This window comes from Aptenodytes patagonicus, chromosome Z, assembly GCF_965638725.1.
Source record: "Aptenodytes patagonicus chromosome Z, bAptPat1.pri.cur, whole genome shotgun sequence".
NCBI lineage: Eukaryota > Metazoa > Chordata > Aves > Sphenisciformes > Spheniscidae > Aptenodytes > Aptenodytes patagonicus.
The window spans coordinates 79886619-79907187 of NC_134982.1; the positions used below are offsets into that span (position 1 = coordinate 79886619).

General features: G+C 44.6%; 1 protein-coding gene across 1 annotated transcript in view; it reads right to left on the bottom strand.

The window, feature by feature from the left end:
• Positions 1-16000, bottom strand: part of GRIN3A (glutamate ionotropic receptor NMDA type subunit 3A) — an 83263-nt gene extending 67263 nt beyond the window's left edge. Inside the window, exon 1 of the mRNA XM_076362576.1 lies at positions 15290-16000. Coding sequence (XP_076218691.1) covers positions 15290-16000 — 711 coding nt within the window. The remainder of the gene's footprint in view (positions 1-15289) is intronic.
• Between the last annotated feature and the right edge of the window lie 4569 nt (positions 16001-20569).

Sequence of the window (20569 nt, forward strand, 5' to 3'; positions counted from 1 at the left end):
CCAAGCTCTCTGTGGGTAGGCTGGGTGCAACTAGGGCAAATAGCATCTTTATTTGCGTAGCTGCAAATCCGAAAGCATCAGATGTATTAATGGATCTGCCTGCGTACGACTGCCCTCCTCTGCACTTCGTGGCTTATAAACTCTTAAAGCACAGCAGCTGTAACTCGTTTTGAACAGCATCTCGTTCATTGGAGCCACCAGCCTTCCTACAGCCTTCACCAGTCCAGTGTTACAGACTAATATCACAGTTGAGTCTAGCACTACAAGTTCTATGGACTAGAAGAAATAACGACATTTATGAATTTAACAAACAAGACAGAAGTTATGAATTTAATGATCCAGGAGCCAGTCTTGAGTTATGCAAAATACACTGAGTTAGGTATTCACAAAATTGCTTCAGCATAATTGTTGGCACGTGGATTGTTTGCAAACAGCTAGTACAAACTACTTAGTGTTAATCATTTGTTCCGTGACATAGTTAGTCATGCACTATTTCTGCTTCTTGAGTGGGTGATTGTATCCTCCTAAAGGAGAGGGTAAGAACCAGTGAAAATGAAGCGTGCCCTGGGAGTTTAGCATGGATAAGCGCTTGTGATAAAATACGAAAGCGTCATGTCTCACTAATCTCAGCAAGATGTTTGCGTCTATCCATCTCCATGCAAATAATCTGTGATGACTCTACAGAGTCTGGTGAACCACGCCTGGGGACGAGGAATTCACATCGACTGTTTTTGGTGCTGTGATTCTTTTTAACTCTCTGAACAAGGGGAAGTGTTGCAGAGGAGTATCTAATTCCCCCAGACAACCTGAAAGGAAGAGATGACAGACCACCGCTCATATGAGTTTGGCAAGAACATACGATCAAAGCTGCTGTCTCTCTCTGCAGGAAACAGTACTACTTCAGGGAGAGAGAACCTGTAATAAAAAAATCACAAAAAATTTATATTCTCTGAAGAAATAGGAACGTGTTCTTTTTTTTCTTTCCCCATCTCAGTTTTCTCTGTTTACATGATGCTAGCACTTGAATGCAAGTCTTGGTCAGTTTTCCAGAACATAAATTATAGTTCTACATATTTCAGTGACCTGGGATGGAACTAAGGAAGGTGAAAAACTGTAACCTCTGAATGTTGTTGTAATATTGCTTTGATATTTTGCATTGACATGGAGGCTGCACTGCCCTGTCTGAGCAAGGGAACTAAAATATTCTGTAAAATTCCCTGTTTAAAACCCTTGGTGGTACCACACAGAACACCAGGATGTATTATTAATAAATTGGAGTGAAACAGCCAGCCAGCTGTGTGAATAAAAGGGAGAAAGAGACACTCACAGAAAGCAGGATCTTCTGTGAAAGGTTTGCTTTTCTGTTCTGAAAGGTAAGCAACATTTGTTTGGAGACCACTCTTAAAATGACTGAAGATTTTATACATGCTTGAGCATACTGATTGACGCACATGCGGACTGTTAAACTGCGGGGGTACACCAGGCAAAGAGGTGCGAAGGCTGCTGGAACACCACCCTCCAAGCTCATGGTGAAAGCAACGGGAACTACCCAACCAGGAGGGCAGCACTGGTCTCCTGGCCCACGCTGTGCGACTGGAAGCACTGCTCAGGTCAAATAAAGTCCTTTGCAAATAAAGATTTCGTGCACAGCACGAACTTGCTCTCTGGGTTGGCTATTTCTTCCCCTCACCGCTAATACTCTTAAAAAGGATGGATGCCGCAGCACCACACAACAGCTCCACATTGTTAGTGGCGACCACATCATCATTACATTGGGCAGTGGTCAAATGGGCACGCGGACTCAGCGCATTGTTCGTACAGACAGGCAACGGCTTGCTGCTGGGACAGCTTTTAACCTTCCAGAGGAAACTTCTGACAAAGCAAGGAAATTCAGCTGGACTTCTCCATGCCCAGACTGGTAGACCAGTAACTATTCCAGTACTCAGCCCATACGTATTTTCCCATACGATTCTAAGTGTGTTGGAGAAGACTGAATTTTCCGTTTGAGTCCCCCGTTCAATGGTCAGACTGCATACTCATTTTTCCCCCTCTTATTGACAATAATAAGCCATTTTGCTGCTTTAGTAAGATTGTAATAATTTTGTATGACTCTCAGAAGACATTCATTTGCTCTCATAGTGCTGGCATCACACAGATGGACAAAAAAATGAATTATCTGAATTATCCTTGATCTTAGTCACTGAATGGCTTTCTGTAGATTTTTAAGTGAAGGGAACTCTCTGGTGAAAATAAGGCAAACTCAGGTAAAATTAAAGGCTAAAGTTGATAGAAGTGTTAAGTTTGCTTATCAATATAGTTTTAATATCACAGCAACAAATCATAGATCCTGTTGGACTAGTTCCTCATCCTAAGGAAAGCCATACCACACTTAAATGAACAGCAAGTCTGAATGTATTGGTGTTTTTAACGATAGCAATTGCATCAGAAACAACACATAGATACTCACATGAATGAAATTATTAGTTTCAGCTGTTCCTGTTCTCCTCAACATTTGCTTTTCATGAACATTCCAGTAATCAAATTACACTAGGACAAATGTTCATAGAACATGAGTAGCAAAACCAAACACTTGCAGTATTTGCAAGTTCTAGCTTCCATGTATATCTCCAATTCCTGTGTTTATCAGATTGGAAGAGGAAAAAAAAAATCACGTGGCTTAGCCAAACAACCAAAACCCTATCTCAAGCTGGTCTTTATTCAAAGCCAGTGAAGTAAAGGCAAGAACTTTTTTCATACATTTTTTGGAAGGCTCTGGGATGCAGTTATTCCTAATGCTTATGTTGTTGGTGCTTGTTCCAGAAATTTAAGGTGGTTTTCAGACAGAAAAAAAGTCTATAATTATCAGACGTATTATTCACTGTGAATTCTCACTTCATTTCCCTCTCAAAGTACACTTCTGGGGAGGAATACAAGAGCTGTATGATCTGGGCAACAAACTCCCATTCTCTGTCAAGCAAAGCATCTTTCTTATGCTAATCAGGTGGTAAGCTGCATCCCACCACAGCTCTCAATTTGCAATTTATTCTTTTGCTGTAAACCTGTAAAGGTTGTGAATGCCCAAGGAGGACATTGCGGCACAGATAACTTTCACATAACTACGTTACATATTTATATGCACTGTCAAAATGGTGGGAAGAGACGAAATTCAGTTTCACTGAAATCTAGCAGGCTGAGCTATTTATAAATAAGTGTCTTATTTTTGGTGCTCTTCAGAGAATATGATGAACAGTGAGTGATGAGCAATTTATGTTGCTGATCATTTGTATCACAATAGAGCCTTGTGGTCTTTTTCTGGAGTCAAGACTCTTTTCATTTAGGATCTGTATTATCCTACAGTGGAACACAGGACCTCAGAACAAAGACCAATGGGCAAGATTAAGAAAGAGTGAAATGAGCATGCCACACTGAAAATGAAAGAGTAAGTAGAAAATGGTGTAGCTGAGTAACATTTGAGGGTTCCTGGGGATTCTGGGCATCAATATTCAAAACAGACGGATCACCCATCTCTCTCTCTCTCAGAAGAAATTTTCAATGGGAAGGAATCCTTCCCCAAAAGTATTCTGCACTGAAGGATTTTCTATTTATACAATTAAAGATATCATTAAACAAAATATGGCATAATGAATGTGAAATAAATGCCATTAGAAGGATTACATGCTCTAAAGAGATCTTAGGGGTATAACTGAATGAAAAAAGCAGCTTTTAATTAACAAGTGTGTAAGTACCCTGTACTATGTAAATAATTCATATGTATAAAAAGATGATCATAAGGGTGACTGAATAATCATCATTTTGGCTTCTCTGTGTTGACTGCTGATGCAAGATTCCTAATCAGAGGCCACAAGAGTATTGTTAACTGTACCAGCCTATACAGCCTATTTCTACACTGATACATTGCAATATGAACTTTTAAAGAGGTAATTAATAGGTGTTTTTTTTCTCCCCCGAATCTCTGAGGAAAAAACACTGATGCCGTGTTTTATCATTTCCCCCCCATTAGCTCTGCAGTAGACAATTTTATAGATGCCAGTGGGAGTTTGGCATGAGCTGCCCTTCTGTGTAGTCAGAAGGTATCATCTGGTAACAGCAGCAGATCGTTTGCCTGCCACACCAAGCAGTGTAATTGGTTTTGCAGAACTGGCAACGAAGTGGGGATGTGGGGATCATACAGCACCACGCCACCTCCTTCTGTGGTCCTGGAGCAAGGAAACATCACTAAACGTTACTGGTGCAGGTTATGTGCTTGCTGGATGACTGGGGAAAGACAGACGGCAGAAGAGTGGAGCCTTCCTTCAAAGCACTGCTTGATTTTGTACTCTGCAAATAAGAATAAGCTCTTGGAAACTCCTGTTGGACAAGTGTCACATGGTGCAATGACCTCTGAAGTTTTCATGTCTGAAAGCTTAAGCCAAAAATAATCAATGCTTTTTTCCTTTAACTATTTACCTACATTTGCCTCAAGGCTGTTGGATATACATTTGTCCCCTCGGAGCTCTATAGTTTATCACCTATCACATGCAACTTAAACAGAGGAAACCCAGGCACATTAACTATTTCACCTTGTTGCCCTTCTAATGTAGAAGTAAAATAAACCTCAAGGTATTAGTGTACTAAGAAAATGTAAATCACAGCTAAAACAGTTCCAGTGCACACTCAAAAGAGGGCAGCTATCAGCTCCAAGTAAAGGTTACATCTATTTTTCCCACATTCGGATGCTTATGCTGAGTACAGTAAATTCTTCAAAACAACTGTTCTCCTACAGAGAGCTGTTTAACTGATATAGGAGTCTTACATGATAAGAAAGTGATAAATAACTAGGCTTTCATCTAAAATAGCATCAGAAAATTATCAAACAACTCACAATACTGACTTTTCATCTGATTTGCAAAAAAAAATTTCTCTTTAAGCTGGTTTGAGTGAGTATGCTGTTAAGATGAGTGTGATGTAACTGCTTTATCAGTAGCATCATTGAGAGAGCCTGGTGCTCTCTCTACAGCTACTCTTTCTGGCTATTAATTGCTATGTCTAACAGTTCTTTCCTTGCAACAAATGCAAAATTTCATTTTTAAAATCTCAGTTTATGCTTGAAGATCTATCTCGTCTTTTAACTCTGTCTTAAGTTAGAAAGCCTTGTAAAATGAACAGCATGGGCAATCATTTCCTTTACAGTCTTAAAAAAGCTGGAAGTGGAATAGTATGCCTTCAGGGAAATACTAAGAGTTTAAAATATGCCTGTGCAGCATATTCATAGATTTTTATAATGCATTTCAAATACTTTCCACATTGTAAAACAGGCTTTGGAAACTATCATCACAGATGAAAGCTGGTGAAGAAAAAGTAATAAAAATACTGTAGCAAGAAAAGGAAAAAAATGGTGCCTGCTTCTGAATTTCCCAACATTTGATTTCTCCTATATAATAGTAACAATCAAACGATCACAGTAATTTCCCCATTTACTGTGCTTTAGTGGCAGCTGAGGGTGCACCTGTGTTCAGGTTCACTCTTCTCCCCCTCCCTCTCCACCTCCCCATCTGCTGCCTGCAGCCATACAGATTCAGGTGACTGAAACATTTCAGACAAAAGTTAATTAGCCAGCACGCTGCACACCAGATCTTTTCAAACGGGTGCCAAGTGGAAACCTTCCAGTCAGTGCCTGAGGGGTCTCCCAGCTCACCACTCCCGCAAGGGTGCCGTCCATTGCAAGGGAGGCTCGGTGCAGCAGAGCGCATCCAGGAGGTTCAGCATCGTCTCTCAGCTTGCTGATAAGGGACTGACATACCTTGCAGAGATATGGCTGCTTAGCACTGCAGCGGTACACACATGCTCTCTGCTTATACCAACAGGGTATGTATATGCTACAGGGATGCAAGACACTTGTGAATGGCTGTACTGTACTACGCTGTGGGGAAAGGACACAGTAAGCTCAGGACTGAGTGGTGAACATCAAGCCTGAACAGAGACCTGTTTTGAAACCCTATCTACAGCCAAAACCAAGTCCCAAGGCCAGCTGCACATAAAGATTTTGTTGCAACGCCCTGCAAAGGCAGCACGCAACAATTACTGTGGTTTATTGTGGTTTGTGGTATGCCATGCTGTCAAGTCCCTTCTCAGTTCTTCATGTAGTTGTACATAATTACCGAGAGTAATGTTGGTAGCTTGATGTGACAGCTGTGAAGCACTTGGGGCCAGATTGTGAACTTCTTAGTCACACTGACAAGGAGTCCCTTGCACAAATGGCTTTGCTTGAGTGTGACTCCCTTAATAAATGAATCATCTATCACTGCTGCCTACTCAAGCTTAAATCTTTCTCCCAGTTCTGCAGTTACTTCCACCATCTGCGCATCCTCTCCCTATGGTGGTGAGAACCAATTTGGCTGATTGATGGGGTGTCTGGGAAAATGGGGAGACCTTCAGGGCCAGACCAGAAGTAAGGAACAGTCACTGATGTCCAAAGCTGCAATCCTAAAGCCGCTGTGCCTGAACTTGCTCCCATTTCTTAGGAAATCCCTTGCGGGCACCTATTGATAATGATGCTGCATGTATCCAAGCAACCTTGGTCTGTCTCCTGGCGCTCTGAAATGCTGACCAGAAGATGTCTGATCCTAGATGCCAGAGCATCAGGTGGGACTGTGTCCTGAGATGCCCAGGTGCGTCTCTCTTCCTGTAATTCTCAGCACCAAGGAGGAAAAAAGGCTTCCACTAATTACATCCACCCACACCGAGGCCTCACACCCTTTGTAAGAAGAACCTTCCCTCCCCCCCAGCAGCAGCAATAAACCACAATCTAACTTTGATCTAATCCCTATTCCTTTCACTGCTTCCTAGATGTTGGCTTAGCAGTTCCCTGGGAGGTCTGCGCTATTTTTTGGGGAAGCATTACACACTGGAAGTAACTGTCCTTAGCCAGGGACCAAGACAGCCCTGCTAATTCAACCCTGACTTGGGCAAGCTGTTTTGCTCTGTGCTTGGTGATCCCAGCTCTTTGTACAGTGCTCTCATGTAAAATTCAGTTCCCTTGTTTTTATGCTTCTGGAATCACAAAAAGTAAAGAGACAGAGAAGGGCACCTCTTCCTTTTTTCCTCAATTCAGGTTATTGTCTCCTTCTCTCTCCCTGTGTCACTGACATTTATGTTTCTAGTTTTCTTGCTTCCTTTTCTTGTTTTCTTCCCTCTCTTTTCTCTGGCTCCTTTCAGCTATTCAGAATAAACTCTGCAATGCATAGCTATTGGTATTGCAGTGAGATTCGGTGTACTCTCTTGTTCAACCAAACTGAAAAGATGATCCTTCCCCTCCTTAAAAGCTCTTCAGTAAGATCTACAGAAACATGGATTTATAGCCTGATTCTTCTTTGAAAGACAAATCTAGAATTTAAAAAGAAACTGTGCTTTTTCCAGTTTTCTGCCAATTACATAAATAAATACATAAATTCTAGCCATGCTATGCCTGGATTCCTTTCACATTAAAAAAATGACATGGAAATCCACAGAGGACAAGAACAGAACACGCGAGAGAAACATTTTATTTGATGACTTAAAACTGTAACTAAATCCAACATAGCCTAAAGTTCTGATTATGTGAGTTTTCAATATTTCATGTGTTTAAATAATAAATATCTCATTAAATATACTATAGATGAGAACATTTGTAAGTAGTCTTTGAACTTAATTGTGAGCATTGAATTGAATAACATATAGCATGACAAGATCCTTGGCTGTTTTCTAATTTCCATAGCTCTGCTTACATAGGTCTGACATGTATTTTAGTGGAAAGATGGGGTGCTTTCTCTGACCTTTGTGGACAAATTATTGGGGGAAGTTATACTGAACACCCCAACTTACATTTCTAGAGAGTGTTTTCTTTGTTAATAATCTGTTTGGTACCGTAACTTTTGTATTCATACAGTATCTGCTAGCAAATTGTCTTTGAATTTGTCTTTTTTGGCCAAATTTTTCATTTTTACTTAGTGAATACAGCTAAGTATTCTTCGGTGTTTCTTCTAGTAATGCATATCATTCAGTAAAGTAATAATTAACTATTTAACCCTGTCATAGTTTAATCACTCATTATTAACATGCGTTTGTGCAGTGTATTATGAAAGAGCTCTTCTAGGCTATGCAATGAGGAAGACATTGTTTTGTGAATACCCAGAATAGCAAAAAACACAGAAGAAAACATCATGTATGGTATTGAATTCGATGTTAAGTCAGCTTCTTCTGCGTCAGAGAAGCAGCACAGGATGAGGAATGAGAAAATCTTGTTACTAGCCAGCTCAGGAATCTTCTCCAGAATCTAGTATGATATCACGAGTACAGCGAGGAAGGAGACTACTAAAGAAATGCACATCAAACTACAAAGCAGGTATCTTTGCTTTTGAGTTTTCATATCAATTCAATATAGACATTTGTTTTTTGTTTATGTAGGAAATGTCTGATGGTATTTAATTACAAGACTCACCTTCCCTCCACCCCTTTCCTGAATCTTAACTCTTCACCACCCTTTTAAATGGAACTGATATAACTGAACATACACCAGAATTTATAAAGTTGTCCAAGTGATTTGATAAAACTTGATAGAACTGGACGTACTTCAAGAACAAAGTGATCATTGGCATAATTTTATCTAAGGATTCCCAGAGTCAGATATCTTAAATAATTATAGACTCAGTGAACATTCTAAATCTCGGTAATAACCCCTTGCTGTATTTGAGATAGATTGCTCACTGTTGACTTGAAGCCACTCAGATGAAGAATCTCTGGTGTATGTATTTCAAATAATGCTGCACTACCCAGTTTTCAAAGTCTTAGATCAGTATGTAAGTACTTATATCCCCCTAACTTGGAAATAAGCAGACACTCAAATTGTGGCATGTCCAACATTTCCTTAAATAAGAATTACCAGGAAAAGGACAAGAAGAACATATGGAAAATTATGGATGGTGAATAACGCTGTGAATGGTCATTGTCAAAACCAAGCCTCAAAACTTATATTACAAATTACAAATACTATAAAATAAGAACACCTTTATGCTATCTAAGCTAAGTGTTGAAGAAACTTATGGGAGTTTAAGAAAGAAGCCTGCTGCAAGAGTTCACTGAGACTTGGGTGGTAAATAATTTTCTAGTATTACAAAGAACTTCAAGTCCTGAACCAGTATGTTTGAAAACATGTTTTCACCTCAAAAATTTGCTCCTCCATAAACAACAAAACACCTGGAAAAATAATACATTCTCATACCTCGAAGTGTTGTATTTACCACAACACATCATTGTTGTATTTACATTTACCACACATCATGCTAAAATATTCTAACTGCAAGACCCCTTAATTTCAAAAGCCCAGTGGCAGGACAGTGAATTCAATGGGATTCTTGAGGGGCTTTCTTCCAGAGAAGAGGGGTTGGAGATAGCACTGAAAGGTGCTACTTGGAAAAGTTCACCCCAGCAGAGTTCTGGCTCCTTCTGTCTCAATGGGATGTTAAAATTATGGATCCAAAGGAGAGAACTTGAAGTAAAAATACTCTCACCACTTTCCTGCATTCTGAAAAAGGATCTTTTGCAGTCATGATGAACTGAATCCTCCTTAAACACTAACTGGAATAAAGAGACTGGTTCTTTATTTTCTTTCATTGTCCCATGCTTCTGTGTATGCAAAGCTTTTTGACAGAGGCACTACCCTTAAAGAAGTCCCCATGTGTAGGTAGGCTGCAATGTTCTGTTTTACGTGACTGGATGCCTTGAGTGGTGTTTTAAATAGTGTTTATTATGACTCTGAGAGTTTAGGGGACAAAGATGACTTCTTGTATTATCAAGCGTGCAACACACAGAGAAAACAGACCCTGCGCATTAAACAAGCTGAAAAACTGCAAAATACAGAAGGTGCCAATACAACTCCCAAACATTAAGCTGACATCAATTTTACAAAACTCGAGGGCTTTCTGACCATGGACAAGGATATAAACAAGGACTCATTTCCCTTCGACACACATCATTTATCAACTCAAAGATAACAGATAAATTGGCTTCAGCTGACAACACAGTGAACTATGAAAACTGTGCTACTCTCATAGCTGACAATGTTCAAGACAGCACAGGAGCACAAGTAAAACCACTCTCGAAGTAACAACGTGAGGACAACGTATGATACTGGGGAAAAGCATGCGAGAGGCAGGAGATTGGATCAGTTAGTAAATATTGCATAACTGCTTTTTAACAGAGGACTGTTACAATGAGGAGACCTTTTGCATGATGCTAGGACCACAACGCTGCCAGCAAAACGTCAGTTATGCCTCTGAAACCTGTGTTTAAAAGAATTAATGACTCTACAGGATACCTGGCTACGGAGCAAAACTGTTAGTTACACAAAGCTTTTTTACATTAGCTGGCGATGTAAAAGGACTCTCACTTTATAGCAGATCTGTGGCCTAAATTGTGCAAGTTTCAAAAGCTCATTATGAGCAAAACTGCACAGAGACCTTTGGCTGAAAGAGAAGCAGCTGAACATTTGTTTGCACGTCCTTTCAATTTCCACCCTTTTTTCCCCTCAAGGCACCTCTCATAAACCCTCTTGAAGTGCACAAAAGGTATGTGCCATACTATTTATGCAGTGTGAGGTGAGAAGCCTTGGTGATCACAGGGAAAGACTGAATACATGTTCCTCATCTACACAGTAACTAGTGCAAACTTCAACATTTGGACTAAGTCAGATTAGCAATGATAGTTTGAATTACTGGAGCCTGCAGCTAAGCACGTGGTTTGCAGTCTCTCCTGGAAAATGAGATTTTTTTTTTTTGGCTGATCAAAAATACTTTTCTGCAAAATTGCAATTCTGGCTTCAAGGAGGAAAAAAAAGTGTCTTTGGGCATTTAGTTGGCCAGAAGTTTTTCCACATCTCCATTCCCTTGCTGTAATTTCTGCCTGCCCTTGCTGGTGCTCTGTGTAGCCAGTGTCTTGCAGGTCAGTATGACTTCTGGGGATACCATGCACACAGTGGTATTCCTGGCTATTTCCAAAAGGCAAAGATGTATAATTCCCCACCCGGAGTGGTTTGATATGTATAACTATAAAGCTGTTTTCAAAAGAAAGCTTAATTCCTTTAAAAACAAACCAAAAATTAAATGTTAATGGTCAATTTCTTTTTACAGTGTCTGTTCTGAGGCTGAATTTGGTCATTCACCAGGAAACTCACTGTTTAACCTAAAACCCTAACTTGATTTATTTATTCTTCTGACCCTCTCTTAAGTCATAGCAGTAATCAGCAGTGCCAGCAATTCCAGTTCCTCAGGAAACCAGATAAAGCACGGACTGACTATGCAGGGACTGATGATGCAGATTTACTTTATTCTGTTTCGGTGCTCTGAGAAGATTCCTTTTCATGTTAAAAGATATCAAGAGTTACCGATTTATCTCAAACCCGCTGAAAATGCTCCCCAAGTTCTGTTCAGAGAACGCTGCTGCAAACATGATCTCCCCTGTGTTTCTGATAGTATAACTTATAAAATGAATATTATGGGCTATTCTTCCCAAACTCTCAGCTCTGAACTGTAGTACTAGAAGTGATATGACTATTTATTTATGGTTCATGCTCCCTGGATCTGTTCCCTGTTCCATCCCTGGGAAAATTATTAATGATGTTGGCAGTCTTGGAATGAAAAAATAAACTGTGTTTCTTCACACAAACATACATAACGTGACAAGCCTTGCTCAATGGCATCAGTGCTTGTAAGCTGCTGGCTCCAAAACAATGATCTGTCAAAGCTTCAGTGCAATTTGCATTCATGTTAGTAGTAAAGAAATCCAGTGCTTTTTTGCTTGCTGAATGATAATGATAAATTGTTACTTTTGCTTACCAAGAGTGAGGAAATTTACTGGAGTGACAGTAAACTCGGAAAAGTAAACAGCTTTTTTCAGGTCACAACAGCACCTGGATTTACTGTCAGTATATGTTAGTCATTAAATCACACATACAAATGAAAATGAAAAAAGTATGTCACATTTTTCTCTGTGTAGCATCCCTTGAACCTATGTGTGCGTTTTGCCACACACAATCCTGAACCTCCAGCAAAAACTGTTGCTTGAGAGAGAATGAATGCTGTACCACACCATGTGATGGTTGTTGTCTTGTGATTGTTAATTGTCATGGGGGAAGACTGTTTGGTTGTTTGGGTTTTTTTAACTTCAGGAGAGTAGAATTTAACAAGAAACAGACTTTTAAAGATGCTCGAGCAACCACAAAACTTTTGAAAACACTCTAGGTATCCAGCTGACTCTGGCTGCCCAGCTGTGACACTGTGCATCTCCTCCCGATGTTACATGTTTGAAGTGTATCATCAGATGTCACGGAGGCAACTGCCAGTATTATTGAAACGTATTCGGTTCTGGATCCTGATCTTCCTTTTCATTTTAAGTATTGCGTTTTGCCATGTTAGGGAAGATTTGCTCAAAGATCAACGTGCTTTTCAATTACAATGAGTATCTGCTTATTATAAACTTCTGTATGAAGTAATAATGTTAACATTCAGCAGTGGTACAAATGTTGTACGTGTACGTTTCTGTCCTGGCATAATGTGGAAAATGAGACCTTGTTAGACATTACTACCTTAAAACCATCCTAACAAAAATTCTGAATGCTGAGGAGAAGCAGCTTGAGACAGCATCTAGCGAACGTTATGTTCGTTAGTATGTTTGCCATGCTCCTCATATGGCAGACAGTGGGAAATGCTCTTCAAGGGCAAGCAAGTTTTGGGTCTACTTCCCTGCCTGGAAGGGCTAACTGCAGGCAGCTCCCTAAGGTGTGCTGCGGTGGCGTTTTGGAGGGAGGGAGGATTGCTCTGCCAAAGTATCAGTGGGAAGGGTGACTCCAGGGAGGCGGATGCTTCACATTTCAGAAGCTGGGTTAGATCTGAGTCTTCCTGACTTTTCTGCTCTGAAAAACTGCATGAAAAATCTGTCTCGCCTACAAAGATGTCATTTACACTTGCCTCCTCCAAAATTGCCGGTCAGTAGAAGTGGCCAGTCTGTGGCTCTGTGGCTGTTAAGCCAGGAAGGTGGGAGGTCCATAATAAGTTCATTTCACGCCAGTGCTGGCATGGGACTGTGAGTGACACAAAATCCCTGCCTGCAGCAGGTAGTAAGACACCAGAGGCTGCTGAGGCCAACAACTCCAGGGTCCCCTGTGTCCAAGATGCTGTTGGAAATCCTGTAACTCTGGGAAGTATGCGAGTTAAGGCGGCTGGAGCATTGCCTCCAGAGTTAGCCTTAAAATGGTATTTATTACGTGAAGGTATGAAAAAAGAGTGTTCAGAAAGATATTAGGCCCTCCAAGCCAATCTTGAGAGACTAATATACTTGTATTACCTGCTGGCTTTTGAGTAAGGCTGAGATTTTTTTTAAATCCACAGAGCCTTGAAGAGTGATTTTTTTAGCTCAGCTGAAAAAAAACAGACTCTATTCAGCACAGGTTCAATGTCAGGCATTGGTTTCACTGCCACTGAGACAATGACACTTAAATGTCCGCTTAAGCACGAAGTCCTGATTTGGATAGATTGATCCAGTTGGCTCCCCACTGAGAACAATGTGAAAGTTAAGCAGGAGCTGTGAAGTCTGTGGAAAGGAGCAATGACTCTGACCCTCTGCTATATGCATTTAACACATCTTGTGCCCTCAGGCAGCTTTGGATGAACTTTGACCCATCTCGCATGAAGAGAAAATAATTCTGATTTTAACAGACAAAGCAAGGAGATGCTGGGTTCAGGATCTGGTCTTCAGGGAGCTTTGGCTGTTGGCTCCAGCACAACTGTGAGTGTAGCTGCAAGGCTGGTAGATGTAACTGAACAAACTTGGATGCTATTGGCACCAAATCCGCATCGATAGTGGCATTCAGTGGCACCAATTACCCTTGAGTTTCTGCATGAAGCTACAGAAACCTGAGTTACATGGGTTTTCCTGAGGTAGAGAAAACTAGCTGAGTTCAGACCAGCATATGGCAGTCACACCTTCAATTACAGACTAGGAGCTGCCTAGCACAGACTTTATTTTCCTACCTTTTCTGTCACAATCTGACACAAAAAAATATAGAAGTCTAACAGTGATGCAGGCTGAGTTTTATATTTGCTTTTGCAAAGCGAATTCAGTTGGTAATCTTTTTTTCTGATTATATTTTCAGAGCAAAGTTGAGCTATCTCTTTTCATATAGAACAACTATTTCTCCTGGCTACTTAAATGGCAGCTTCTGCCATTTTACTCATAACGTCCCTCGCATGGGCCACACAAAATAGAGCATTTTCTTCCAATTCTTTTGCCTGAAGATAATTACTGGCATCAAACACACATTTGAAAAACATTGAACCATCACGTTTTCCAGAGCATGTTACACTAAGTTGCCATCTCTGTATGATAGAAAGTTTAGCTCCCCTTGGATACTACTACTATTTGTGCCTAAGACAGTCAAACACACTGAATTTAGTTTCTACTATTTTAGCTACAAAATCAGACACAGACTTTAGTTTCTACTACTTTAGTTAGGCAATTATATTTAGCAAAAATCTGGTCTAGCAGCAATGCATGTACTACGAGTAAAGAAAATCCTAATGCTTTAGACAGCTCAATGCAAAGTCAAGTTACAGTGAACAACTTCTGAGAACTGTCATCTGCTGAACAATCTACCATGCCCACACACAAACAGCGCACAGCATTTAGACCACTAATAAACACCCCGAATGCTGGTTTTAGCTTTTTTTTTTTTTTTTGGCTAACAACCTTCTTTTGGTCTGGGAAGCGTGTCCTTCTCTAAAAGCCAAGATAAGGACCTCCAGAAGAGCAGCTTCTCACCAGTGCATGTCCTGGTCCCCCCCTTCTCCTCTCAACTCTACAACTTAAGGCGACATATGACTTCGGGCTCACAACTCGGCTTTTGCCACCGAGCTCTGCCTTTCCACAGAGAGTATGCTCGTCCCCCTCCACCCCACGGCTGAGAGCAAGGGCCAACACGGGAGAGGATGCAAGAGAAGGGAAAGACCAGAAAAGCGATTCCGGCGGCCCCAGAGTCAAGCGTGCTTCTCCCCGGGCAGGGCTCTGGCAGTGCCCCTCCCCACCCCGACCGCCGCCCGGCTCCCACGGCCGTGCCCAGCCGCCAGCCGACCGGACACCGACCCTTCCCCGCAGGGTACCCGGGGGGTGCGGGGCGGGTGCCGCCTGCGCGGGGGCACCGCGCTGCCGTGCCCCCGGGCGGGGGGAGCCCTGCCCGCCGCCCCGCGCCCCCCCGGCGCCTTACCGGGCTCCGCCGGGGGAACTCGCCCAGCACGATGCTGACCACGGGGATTCGCAGCGCCGCCGAGACGAAGTCCAGCTCCAGCATCTCCCCGCGGCTCTGCGGGAAGGCGAGGATGGCGGAAACCCCCTGCACCACCACGGTGTGGCAGAGGCTCTGCAGGAAGGAGACGGGGTCGTTGCTCCAGGAGGCGCTGGGGGAAGAGAAGGGGAAGAGGGGCAGGTCGCCCAGCCCCGCCTCGATCGCCATCACCACCTCCAGGGACAGGTTGTAGGGCAGCAGCCCGGCCACGCCGTTGAGGTTCGCCACGGCCAACAGCAGTGCGTCCCGCGGCGAGGGGGGCGGCCGCCGCTCCCCGCCGCCCCCCGGCCGCCGGCCCCGCGGCCCCGCGGCGCTCGCCCCCTCTGGGCTGCCGCCCGCCCGCCGCCCGCCCGCCGCCTCCCCGGGCCAGGCGGCGGCGCGGGCCTGCAGGTGGGTGGCCCCCACCCTAACGGTGTGCCCGATGCGCCGCAGGATCTGGCAGGGCTGCGGGTGCGACGCGGAGCCGGGCACCGCCGCCAGCACCAGGGCGCAGGGCGGCAGCAGCAGCAGGCACGCCCGGCCCAGGAGCCCGCGCACCCCCGGCCGCCACATGGCCGGGAGCCGCCCGCCGCCTCCCCCGGCCCCGGCCCCGCCGCCCGCCTCAGCCGCCCTGCGGGCGGCCGGCAGCGGCATCAGCCGCGGCGGGCGGCCCCCGCGCAGAGCCGTCCCCGCCCCCGCCCATGGGGCCGCCGCCGCCGCGCCCACGCCCCGGGGCTGGAGGGGGGGCTCGGCCCCCGGCCCGCCCCCCACGGACCCGCGGGGCTGGAGCGGCACGGCCCCGGGGCGGCACCCCGCGCCGACCTCCGCCGCCGGCAAGGAGCCCCTGCCCCGCGTCCCTGCCGGGCTACGCCGCCCGGGCGCTCGCTCTGCCCGGCCGCCCTGCACGGAGCGAGAAGCTCCCCTGCGAGGCTGCCCTGCCCCGCTCCCCTCCCCTCCGCAGCCCGGGTCCCTTGCAAGGCTGGCCGGCCCGGCTCCCCCTTCGGAGCCCACCGTGCGCTGCCCCGCACGGCTCCCTTACAGGACTCCCCTGCCCGGCTCCCCTCCGCAGCCCCCCGCTGCACCGCACTCCCGTCCCCGGCTCCCTCGCAAGGCTCCCCGCCGCAGGCCCCTGCCCGGCTCCCCTGCGAGGCTCCCCTTTCCAGCCCCCTCGCCCGGCTCCCCTCCGCAGCCCTCGGCGCACTCCCCTGCCCGGCTCCGGAGGCGAGAAAAGTTGCCGGGCGGCCGCGGCGGGGCTGCGGGCGGTCGCTGGGCTGCGCTGCGCTCCCACCGGGAGGGACGGCGAGCGGCAGCCCCACGCTGGCTCCTCCCCGGGCAGCCGGGACTTGTAGTCGCCCCCGCGGGCCGCCCCGGGGAGGAAGGAGGGTTTTAGGACGATGGCCCGCTCCCTCCGTGCCGCCTGCTTGCTCCCTCGGGGAAGCGTCCCGGGACAGCCCCGACGGACACCTCTGCCCGGGTGTTGTTGCGGGGCTCTCCCCCCTCACAGCGCCGGAGAAGTGAAACAGTGTTCCGGCGCCGAGAAGAGACCCCGGGCTGCTCCGTTCCCGGCGGGGCTGGGGGCCGGGGCGGGGGGCTCCCCTCGCCCGGGGGTAACCGCGCCCCTCGCCGCCGCAGCGTGCGCGTCGGGAAAGCCAGCGCCGGCTGCGCTCCGTGCCTTTCTCTCGCGCTGCTGCTTCAAACCGAATCATTTTTCGACATGTGGGACCCGAGATCCCTGCTCAGCCGCCCATGGACACTTTCTAAAACTGCTTTTATGATAGAGCACCCTTATCCTAAGAGAAAATAGGGCAGAGCAGAGATGGGCGTTTGTGTGCGTGTCTGCAAGGGGCTGTGGCAAGTCCCATCCTTGTCTCGGTTCTGGTAATTGGGTTTAACCGTGGGCAGTCGGGAGCCGCGCTAACCCTAGGTCTAAGCCTTTAATACTGCGATCGGGGCACTGACACACGTTCAGCGTTGTCTCTGCTCCGTGATCGAGCTCCAGGATCTTAAAGAAAGCCCTCTCCCACAGCCACGTTGTCCATCAGAGGGGAAAAAATCTCACGGCTCTCCCCAGCAGCGAGGTGCAGGCTGCCTACCGACACGGGGGACGCCCAGAGACTTGAATATATTTTCTGCCTGTGGGACTCCTGTCATCTTTCCCTGGCTGATTCATCCCTGTTTGAATGCGGTGCGTTTTCCTGCTCTCTGCTGTCCGCGTGGAAGGACAGTGAGACCCTCGCTCCTGGAGTGGTTAGAAATCTTCTGGTAACTTCTTCACGAGCAGTTTACCCTGACCTATTGCTAACCTTTAAAGAGCTCTTCTCCTCTGAATGTTAACCTTCTTTCCCCTTTCTTTGAGATTTATCTTCAGAGATACTTATGAAGACACATCATGTGCTCTCTTTTTCCTCATTTGGTATGCACAAAATCTGTGTAGAAGGAAACGCTTTTCGTCATGCTGTATAAAAGAGGTGGTCACCACCCTCTAACAGGTCTGAACTGCATGTTTTCTGATTTAAATTAATCTTTCTTGCAGGGCGGTCACCAGAGGTGTACACAGTCGTACACAAGTGAGGTCTTACCAAGGTCTTGCACAGCTGTGCTGATATTTCTGTCTCTTACGCCCTTAGCTCCATCATGTTAGCACCTTTTCATACCTTCCTGCCATTACCATCTTCCAACTGGCCTGCAAAGACATGGTTTCTCTCCTACTGCACTCTCTAAATTCATATGTGGTTGCAAAATTGGGTCCTAGGTGGAAAATTACGAATGGCAGAGTGGTGGTCTGTGGCCAAGGCTGACTATACCAGCTGCTACGTGTAAAGGTGAGCTAATACTATGTTTAAGATTTAATAACAGTTTCCTATTTCCCCTTTTCTTCTTCCTTCTTCTGGTCTTATAATCACATTTTTATTTCTTGGTATCTTCTTCTCTGATCAACCCAGGTTCCTCCTTCCTCTTTTTGAAGGAAGGGATCATATTAACACAGGTATTCAAAGTCTCCTCTGTTAGAAATAAGGAATTACTGGCTGAGAGAACTGGCTTTGAATATGGTAAATTTCACACAGTGCAGAGAAAAATGATTTTTTTTCTCCCAAAACCACAGGAGTTAGCTTTCAGGTTGTGAGAATGAGCTCACTTCAGATCTGTACAACTCCAGAGGCGTTGTCTGTATTTGCATCCTTTTTGTCAGGTTTGGAAAAACCTGATAAGCACATAACTTCCCTGCTGTGCAGTTAGGTAATTACTAGTTTTCATGTGGGAATTATTTTTATAAGAAACGGTTACTCTTGCGTGTCTTAACAGACAGCCCTAAATTGTCATTCCTTTGAAGCTTCATTATAGGAGCGGATCTTTCTCTGGCTTTAGGGCACAGGTGACACTAGTTTAAAAAAGCAAGTGTTTCAGAAAATGTAATCAAACTTCTTATTGACACAGCTCTGAAAATTACACAGGAAATTGATTAATAAAGGGAAATAATTCAGTATCTCCATCTTTTGTTTTTTCATTTGTAGATAACCTATGACCAGATTGCAATCTGCTTTTTTGGTGATCATGCAGTGCCACTCTTGGGATTACTGCTGTAAATAATTCCTGGTCTGGAGCTCATTTTTGAGCAAGTCATAGCAAGTGGTCACAGTTAGAAACCTGAACTATACAGAGTGGGCAAACTCCCCAGCTGATGTAAGACTTTTGACTGGAATGGCTGTAGCTCTTGAAGCTGTCTTTTCAGCATGATTATTTATAACAACAAATTATGAATTTGTCTTCTTTCTAATTTGTGTTTATTTTTACTCTTTGCTCAAATATTCCTGTTAATAAAGTTCTCTACAATACCCCTGATATACCGAAGTGTTAAACAGGCTTTTTTTAAGAAGACATTTAAATCCTTAAGTGCTGCTCTGTAAGAGGCCAGAGTATTTTCAGAAAGTGATCTGAAAAAGGATATAAAACCCGCCAATGTGTATACATGTCACATTTGGAAAGTTGTGTCATTAATTTTTCTGCTTTATTTGCGTAAATATCCATGTGGAAAAGAGCACAATTGGTTTAGTCTAATAAAGGAATTGGAGACTGCTGTGTGTCAATTGCACCCTGCTTTTTAGCAGCACTGCAGTCCCTCTTCCAAGGCTGCCAGCAGAATAAACTTTTTGACAGATTCTTGACTTTTTTCATCTTCAACCAAAGGACTGGCTGCCTTCTACTCTCCTCCCCACTTTTCCCTTTCTCATGGTGGTTGCTGCAGTAGGAATGTCCACTCTGGTCTTCTCCTGTGTTAAATGTTCAACTGAAATAAGACCAGCCAGATCCGGGTGAGTGGAAGGAGCTCCTCTGAATTGGTTGTCACCATGGGTAACTGTGAGTACAGCAATGCTGGTGGCATTGATTGCTGGGGAATGGTGACCACAGAAACTATTCATCCTTGATCGGTGGCTGAGTGTCACAGTTAAAGCTGGTGAAAACCCTTCAGCAATGAAAAATGCAGTAGCGAAATGTGATTAAAATCACCACTTGTATTTCTCTTGCTGCTCTTTCCGCTTGCTTGGCTTATTGTCATTTCTTTGAAGTAGGGTTGGTTTGTTTGCTTTCTGGGCTGCAGAACAATTGTCCTGTGTGTATCACAGCGACTTTCTGCAAGGCTTGTTCCCTCTGAGCAGCTTGGCTTATTTGGAAGTAGCTTATCGCTGTCCTCCCGTTCATGTCTATGTTGCTCTGCTCCCTTAGCTCTGAGGGAGAAGCTCCTTGGGCTTGCTAGAGCATGATAGCCAGATCGCTTAAACTCATGTTCATCTGTCCCTTTTTTAGCTGCTCACATTTTCCAGAATGCCCGAGTCACTAGCTGAGACGCAGGGTACCACACACTGTCTCTTTAGCCTTGCGGAGGGTGAGGGATTTATTTTGTGTCAGCCTGGAATTATTTTTTTTTTTTCCTTTTATAACCATCATTGAAACATGAGAATTAGGGAAAAATAAACCATTCAGGTAAAATTATTTTTTTCATTCACTAGGAATAAGCTATTTTGTTTCTATTTAGATGCCCCAGTTTATCTAAATGCAGTTTCGAACATTTCAAAATGCTATGTTTTTCATTTGAATTGCCATTTCGAGGGGAAAAAAAAAAAAGTCGTCTGGATGTTCCTTACTTTCTGTCCTCCACACTCTTTTTCCAGCCAGAAGAAATTTGCAAATACTTTCAGATATCTAGAACTGCATTAAGAATGTTAA